This window comes from Lactuca sativa, chromosome 8 (genome assembly GCF_002870075.4).
Source record: "Lactuca sativa cultivar Salinas chromosome 8, Lsat_Salinas_v11, whole genome shotgun sequence".
Lineage (NCBI taxonomy): Eukaryota > Viridiplantae > Streptophyta > Magnoliopsida > Asterales > Asteraceae > Lactuca > Lactuca sativa.
The window spans coordinates 180,000,946-180,008,847 of NC_056630.2; the positions used below are offsets into that span (position 1 = coordinate 180,000,946).

The window sequence follows — 7,902 nt, forward strand, 5'->3', positions numbered from 1 at the left end:
TTTCAATTTTTTTTGGTCATTCAAAGTCTTAAATCCCATGAACTAATCTCTCAAAATCATGTTTTGTTCTTCTTGATCAGTTTTTATAACCAACAATTCGATCCAAATTGGAACAAGCAAGGAAAAAGATCATTAATGGATGATCGGAATGATGATAAGATGGTCTTATCTCTACCACCCAAAATCAAAGAAAACCAAGAACAACCATGTTTTATACTTGCCACGTGTCAACTCTGAACACAAGGGTATTTTTGGGAGAGGAGCATAAAGAGTCTGCTGCAAAAATAGAAAGAAATGAAGAACAAAATAAAGACTATAAAGTATAGATGAGAATGATACCGGCAAAAAGAGGGAAAGATTGAGAATAAATGAGAATGGAGAACGAAGAGTCTGAAGCAAAAATAGAAAGAAATGAAGAAATAAAGTTTTGTAAATTAAAGTTGGATGCTATATTATAGCATTGAACTTTCATTTCTAATTCTTAAATGTTTTAAGTTTAATTATATATTATTTTTTCTTTTCTTATTTAAGCATCATACTTTGGAAACAAAATACAAGTACAATGCTATTATACGTCACAAAGACCTTTAGTTTGCTATTTAGCGGTTTTGGTCCCAAATATTATTTTCCTTGCAATTTGCTACCCTCCATCTAATTGATTTTTTCAATAATGGTCCCCAAATCTAACTGATTTTTTTAAATATTGGTACCAAAAAGTTCTTTTAGCAATGTTGTGAAATGGTAAATATAACCTGATATGCAAAAGAACAATCCACTGATAAAATTCTGAAGAACATATCATGAAGATGAAGATACGTACAAAACCCTAAATCGCTTTTTTTTCTCTCTACTTCATTAGATAACTTCCGATATTTCAGCTACAGTCCTCCAGTTTCCTTTTAACTCTGCTACCCTCATAGTTCAGCAAAATGACACAACTAGTCCTTCCTATCTCTACCTTCTTCACCTCTTACACTTATCTTCTTATCAGCTACAAATTTATTCCTACATGATAATTAAGTAATTAACCCAAACATTAACAAACCATCAAAAAGTAAGCTGATTGATTTCAAACATCATTCAGCTTTCATTAAACCCTAATTTTGTATCATTTTTAAACATAGATAAGAAAAAGATACATACCAGATAGTAGTAGTCTTTTGAAAAAACTTCATTGCTAAAAGCCTAAAACAACTGAATCCTCTCAAACCAACTTCACTTAATCTGAATGTGGAACCTTTTCATCAAGATTGCTACTTATCTTCTTTTCAGTACCAGAGCTCTGTGACCCTGTTGCCCTTGCCAACATCACAAATGTCATCCCTCCAAGAACATTGTTCACCAATCTCAATCCAACCACAGAGGTCTTGAAGAAAACAGTTGGGAGACCTTTTTGCAACAAGAACTCGATTCCATTCAAAGTTTGGTACCTCAGATTACTGCTTACACCCATATGCATTGCCCAAGTTATGGAATTTAAAAACATGGGCGGAGGTTTGTTTGGTGATTCAAAGCTGGGATCCATCTTCTTCCTCATCTTGATCAAGCCATTGGAGAGTGCAGTTCCTGCTAACCCTGCAGCTAATCCAACGGCTGCAAATAGAGTTCCTTTGTAAACTAGGGTTCCTAAACGGTTCATGAGAGTATATGAACCAGGCTCAAACATGTGGCTTGTAGGGGAATTGGCGAATATGAAAGGAAGGGAAATTGATGAAGAAGACATAGTGGGTGCTAACAGATACATAAGGGTGAAATTAAGAATTGAACCTACTACAAGTGTGGAAAACACAAAATCGAGTTCATTGAGCCCAAAATTTGGACGGGTTGCCATGTCACCAAGAACAGCTGCACTCACGCCCACCAGTTCTTCCATTAGGATCTTGAATGGAAACTGGGGATCAGCAGCAACTCTTGATCTCCACCCGCTAAGAAAGGCCCCAATTGGTCCAAAACCATCGGATTGAGGTGAATCATCGGATTTTCCATCTCCACCTTCACCTCCACCTCCACCATGACTGCCATCATTTCCTCCTCCATTGCTTCCATAGTTGCTGCCACCAGCACCGCAGAGAAGTGGTTGGAATTCAGGTAGTAAGTTGGGGTTAAAGGGCTTTGATTTTAGGGAGGGAAACGTAAAGTTTAGGGAGGATTTGAAAAGGAGTTTTCTATCTGGTAATTGGAAGGTAGAAATGTGATGAAGACGATGGTAGTTTTCAGTAATATGAGGAGAATGGACCTGAGCTACAGAAGCCATGTTTTAAACCAAAGGTTGAAAAGTGATGGAAAAGCAATTTGAACCTGAAAAAAAAAGGTATCAGTACGTAAGTTACAGTTTGTAGTTTGTGGCTAAAGAAAGTATCATATTCCAGCAAACTACAATTGGGAACCTCAATTAAACCCTAACTTCAATAAAGCCAAAATGCAGGGACGCAAGTATCGTTAAAGAGTTATAATTAAAATCAATTATTTCTCCACCACAACTGAAAATCCAAACGATAAGTATTGAACATTATAAGAATAAGATAAATAAGGATTCAAATCAATGTTAAGCGGAATTGAAAACGTTAAATTGAGATTACCTTTATAAAGTGGATTGGTAAATTGAATTGATGAAAAACCTTGAACGGTGTTGCCGGTTGCCGGAAAGAGATGATTTGGACGATTGCGAAGAAAACAACGGCAGTGAATCGAAGGAGCAAGTGAGTGTGGCTGGAAACTCCGAAAATAGAACTTAATATCTATATAAAACCCTAATGAGAGAATGCGACGAGGAGATGCGAGGAACAGCGATTGCTGAAAGAGACGCAGAGAAATTGAACGATTGAGCACCCAACCACGTTTGGTTCAGAAAATCAGAAGATGTGTGGTTTGTCCGACACGTGGCCGTGGATATGGCCCACCGTATCTTACCCTCTTTAAAGATATTCTTTCACTCCAAAAAAATATATATTATTATTATTTCGTTTTAAGAAAATAGAAACACAAAAAGTAACATGTATAGCCAAATGACATTGTAATTTTATTTTGAACTCCTTTAATTTTTCCCATGATTTATCGAAGAAGTGGTGTGAAATTGGGAATGAAGAAAATTTTATTGGTTTTTTGTCATTATGTTCATATTAATATTGTTTTCATCAAAATTTAGTTTTTTAATCACTTTGATAAACTATATGTTAATAATAGATTCTTCGTTGATTCGACCTTTATTTGCCATAACTATTTAGGGGTGTTTAACATTATTTTTGTTTCACTTTCAATGATTGTGATCAAAAACTTGAAATAAGTTGTTCTGTAACACCAATTTCTTTTAATCAATCATTTAGACTCACTTACATATTTTAACGATTTTAAGCCACCGACATTCTTTTCTGTATAATTTTTTTTCGCCTTGTTGACCATTTGTTGAATTAAACATGGTCTCACAAAAGTCTTTTCTCCCACTTGCAGCCGACACCATGGTAACCAACATTTCCTCCCATACAACCAATTGATTTTATTTTTCAATATATGACGAATATGCCATGGTTGCCAAATAATAGAGGTTGAGTGAAAGATTTTGTTATTTTCTTTTCGTTGAATAATGTCATGATGTTTAATAGTTTTTGATGTTCCATGTTTGTATAATTCTCTTAATTATTGATATGTGTTGATGTGTTTGCCTGGAATCATGGTTTGGGTCAAGAAGGCTCACAAAACACGATGGAGTTATACTTGATTGTTTTTTGCTTTACACACAAATATGCAAAAAGGGAGGGGTGTGAAAAAGCCTAAACCCGAATAATCTGACTAAATCTGAACCCGAATAAAATAGATAAGGTCGGGTTTAATAGATTCTACAATTGAAATTGAGTTTTATCAAGACGACCCAAATAACCCAAAACATAAATAGGGTCGAGTTTCCAGTTTATATTATCACATTTAATCGGGTTTGGGTTAACCTCATTAAGCCTATAATCTAACAAGTCTTTACATATTGTTTATGTTAGTCCTTTACAAGTTACAACACCCTTTACGATACATGTTGTTTATCTAATAAGAAAATCCTATTCATTTATCGTTCCATGTTAAATAGTAAACTGTAATTAGAAACGATCATATATTGTCAAAAACTTTCGGTGTACACAAAGTTGAATCGCCAAAACAAAAGAAAAAATGATCAAATTGCTTTTGCCAATTTCATAGCACGTGTATGTAGTTTAAAACACCATAGATTGAGTTTTACTTTATACCTTAAGTCTCTATGCATGAGAGTTATGTACTAAACTTAAATTCATCTTATATTTTAACCCGACTAACCTGAAACGCAATTAATCCAAACCTTAAAAGGGTTGGTTTTTAGGTAATTCTTTAAAAAAAAAAATCCGACTAACCCGACTCGTTTAACCGAAAACCCCGATTGAGTTGACTCGATTAACTATCCTAAGCAAGGATTACTTGAATAACATGGAGCACTGAGACAATAACAACTAACAAGGGTTAACATTAGCAAGAGCTTCTTGATGAAAATAATAAGTGAAAAAGGAGTGTAAGAGGAGATCAATAATAACACAAAGGAGGGGGCTTTATTAAATAATAAAAGTCTGACAAAAAATATATAGATATAAAAGAAGAGAAGTACAAAAATGGGTGTAAATTGTTCATTTTACAAATATTTAACATTATATATCTAACACATTAGTAACACATTAGTGATAAGGACCAAAGTAACAAAATAAAATAACTAGGACTGAAAACATAACAACATGCACATTTGACCTAAAATTGCAACTTTGCATAAAATATATGGACCATTTGTGTAATTTACCCTACCTACCCTACAATATAGTATTAAAGGATAAATTTCGGTTGGTACGAGTAAACCGAGGAAGGGAATTGCAAATTAGCATCTTTCTCCTGCCAAATTTCTAGTCTCCTCTATTTTAAACAAGTTGCTACTATAAGAATACGCGCTTCGTCTGAATTCTGATTAGGGTTTTATCAACTTACTCCGATCATCGCCGGACAACCTCAATTCTCAGGTTATCTATTTCCATCCATCCGATTACATCTATTTGGGCTTCACGTCTTTTTGTAATCGAATCGTTTTCTTAACTTGTGTATCATTTTAATATCTTAGCTAGAAAACTCTATGCCATAATTTTAACTAGGAAATGCAGATTTACTAGCTATTAACAGTTCATGTTCATGCTCTTCTAGGGTTTTGGTTGGTGAGAAACTCTATTCTATTTGGATCTAGTCTTTGATTTACACCTTTCTTTAAAGCTCTAATTCTCTTTGAGATTTTCAATTTAGAGTTACGATCTCAATGAATTCCCCCTCTTGTCATCCTCCATTTTTGTCAGTATATGTAATTCCAGTTCTCCTGCCTATGAGTTACTTTATTCCGATGAATTTTGTTTATATTGATATACTGTTACTGCTCTATGTAAGAATTATTTACCTGTCAAGCTAAATTTTTGATTTTTTTTCAGAGTACATCGACTATATCCACAATTCTAAACATCAGAATGGGGATATGCTTCTCTTCGGTGAGTTTCCTTTGGTCATTTCCAACTAACTTAATAAAGAATCAAAGCACTTCACGTGTTTTTCAACAAAAAGGATATATTCATGTGTCATGAATTATGATGCCCTGCTTTTACCCTAACTCTATGATATCTCTGGATCACAATAGATGATATGGTATGTTATATATTGTTAACCTGAATCTGCTGCTTTGAGTTGTGTTAGAAAAGGTTAGATGTGGGGTATGTTCATGAATAAAGATAAAGTGACATCTGAAAGATAGAAATCCAGTCTGTTTGCTAATGAAAAGGAATAAAGTGTAATATGATAATCCCACCAACCAACATAATTCTCTATATTTGAATGATAGCCAACCTGTCCATGATGCTCATTCACTCATTCATTCAATTGCATGTGCCCCACTTTATATGTACAATTCCCTAACAATTTGAAATTACCGATACTACCCTCCACTATAGGCCTAACTTCCTAAATCCTGCTACATGATCCGGTTTAAATGTGATGTTTAAGGTTTGTTTGTAATAAAAAGAAAAGCAATGAACAAAAGAAACATGAAATGTACAATTGAGGAATAAAAGACGCAAATTAGTGCATGTCTAAAATACCCGAGAATGAGGCTGAGTTGCAATATAATACCCATGTGTGACTCTGAATACCTTGATTGAGAGATCAAAATGGAAAGAAACAGGTGGCTTTATATACTTAATAAATGAAACCAAACCATGCTGGTATTTTATTACATTTTAACCCTTTTAAGTCAATTTATATTTTCAGACACATAATGATGGAGATGAGTCCGATCATAATGCCGAATTTGCTGGAGGTAACGTGACCCTTGTCTCTTCCAAGGATGCTTGGGATCAAAAGCTCTCAGAAGCAAAGAAGGATCACAAAATAGTAATTTATTCTTCATATATACATTGGCATTATCAACTACATTTCATCGACTAGACTAGACAAACATTATAGGATTATCTTCAATTATAATGATTAGAAGGGCATTCACGTCTTTTTCTTAGACAAGTGATCAAGAGCAAGTCCCAATCTCAGTCTCAGTCCCACCTTTTCTCGTGTAGGACGATAATTTACACTTTTTGCCCCATTGACATCAACCGCAATCCCAAAAGCTGCAATTTTTGTCTCATTGACATCAGTCCGAGACAAAAAGTTTCGTTTTTTGTCCCATTGACATTAGTCCTAGTCCCACTTTTTTGGGTGAGACAAAAAGTTGCAGCTTTTGTCCCCAGTCTCTCTGACACAGTATAACCTGTTCTGTTTTGTCTTGTAGGTGATTGCCAACTTTAGTGCATCTTGGTGTGGGCCATGTAGAATGATTGCACCATACTACATTGAGTTATCTGAGAAACACCCGTCGCTTATGTTTTTATCCGTAGATGTTGATGAATTAACCGTAAGTTATACTCCCCCATCCCTATTTTATTCATTTTTCGATCTTATAAAAAATAATTACGTTGCATTTTGTATAGAAATAGTAAATGGTATGTTGATGCAGGATTTTAGCACACAATGGGACATAAAAGCTACTCCAACGTTTTTCTTCCTTAGAAATGGAGAGCAATTCGATAAACTTGTGGGAGCAAACAAGCCCGAGCTCTTGAAAAAGATTAATGCCATTGTGGATTCAGAGCCTCCTCGTCATGCTGTGTAACTACTTGATGGTTTTATGTTGTTGATTCTTTTAAAGTCAGTAGTTCGTACATAATTTCCCCAAAGTTTTTTTTTTTTTTTTGTGCGAGAGTTTTATCGTTTTCTGTGAAATCTAAGATTTTTGTTTTTGTAATGTTGTGGAAGGTTTATGTTTTGCAATTTGTGATTTGTTCTATGGTTTAGGGGTGTTTAGATGTTGGATAGGTGGGTAATTATAATCGGATAATTAATTAGTTGTAATAAAATGTTTTGTAAAAGATAAGCGTTCGGATGTTTTTTTAGTGTCAAATAGTATTTGAGTCAAACAAGCCTTTCGCAACATCCTCGTTCAATATATAATGGAGAGAATCGTTACATATAAGGTTATACAAATCTTATAAATCTAATTGCAACAAGCTGTTTGATCCATTCAAGAACACATGTGATTGGAGTGATACAGAAGACTCTCCTATGGAAAATTTCAATCACGCTTTGGTTCGGAAGGATCTAGTGTAGCATTAATGCATTAATGCATGAACAAGTAACACGTCTCCTAACATTGGTGGTAAGGTAAATTTGAATTACTTTTAGACAATTGTATGTTTGTTTATACACAAAACTGCACAAATGTTCATATGTATGTCGAAAATTGTTACTTTTTGTCTAAAAAGGTTTGGACTAAAGTGGTCCAAAGTATTCATTTTGTTGTGGTTTTGATCCATTTTCATT

At 34.3% G+C, this 7,902-nt stretch overlaps 2 protein-coding genes across 3 annotated transcripts; one reads left to right on the forward strand and one right to left on the reverse strand.

Moving 5' to 3' along the window:
* Positions 1–758: 758 nt before the first annotated feature.
* Positions 759–2,829, reverse strand: LOC111885736 (protein RETICULATA-RELATED 2, chloroplastic). 2 transcript variants are annotated; one of them, XR_002848190.3, is made up of 3 exons: positions 2,580–2,829; positions 1,144–2,298; positions 759–1,005 (listed from the first exon to the last, which is right to left on the reverse strand). XR_002848190.3 is itself a non-coding variant. In XM_023881976.3 (2 exons), exon 2 carries the CDS (start codon positions 2,252–2,254, stop codon positions 1,220–1,222), a length of 1,035 nt encoding a protein of 344 aa, XP_023737744.1. In that variant the 5' UTR covers positions 2,255–2,298; positions 2,580–2,829; the 3' UTR covers positions 1,143–1,219. The 2 variants fall into 2 exon arrangements, 1 of the variants encoding a protein (XP_023737744.1); XM_023881976.3 differs by lacking the exon at positions 759–1,005 and having other exon boundaries at positions 1,143–2,298.
* Positions 2,830–4,862: 2,033 nt separating this feature from the next.
* LOC111885754 (thioredoxin H-type) lies at positions 4,863–7,469 on the forward strand. The gene is made up of 5 exons (XM_023881996.2): positions 4,863–5,018; positions 5,472–5,528; positions 6,301–6,423; positions 6,815–6,937; positions 7,040–7,469. The coding sequence occupies exons 2-5, from the start codon at positions 5,508–5,510 to the stop codon at positions 7,193–7,195; spliced, it is 423 nt and encodes a 140-aa protein (XP_023737764.1). The 5' UTR covers positions 4,863–5,018; positions 5,472–5,507; the 3' UTR covers positions 7,196–7,469.
* The last annotated feature ends 433 nt before the right edge of the window (positions 7,470–7,902 follow it).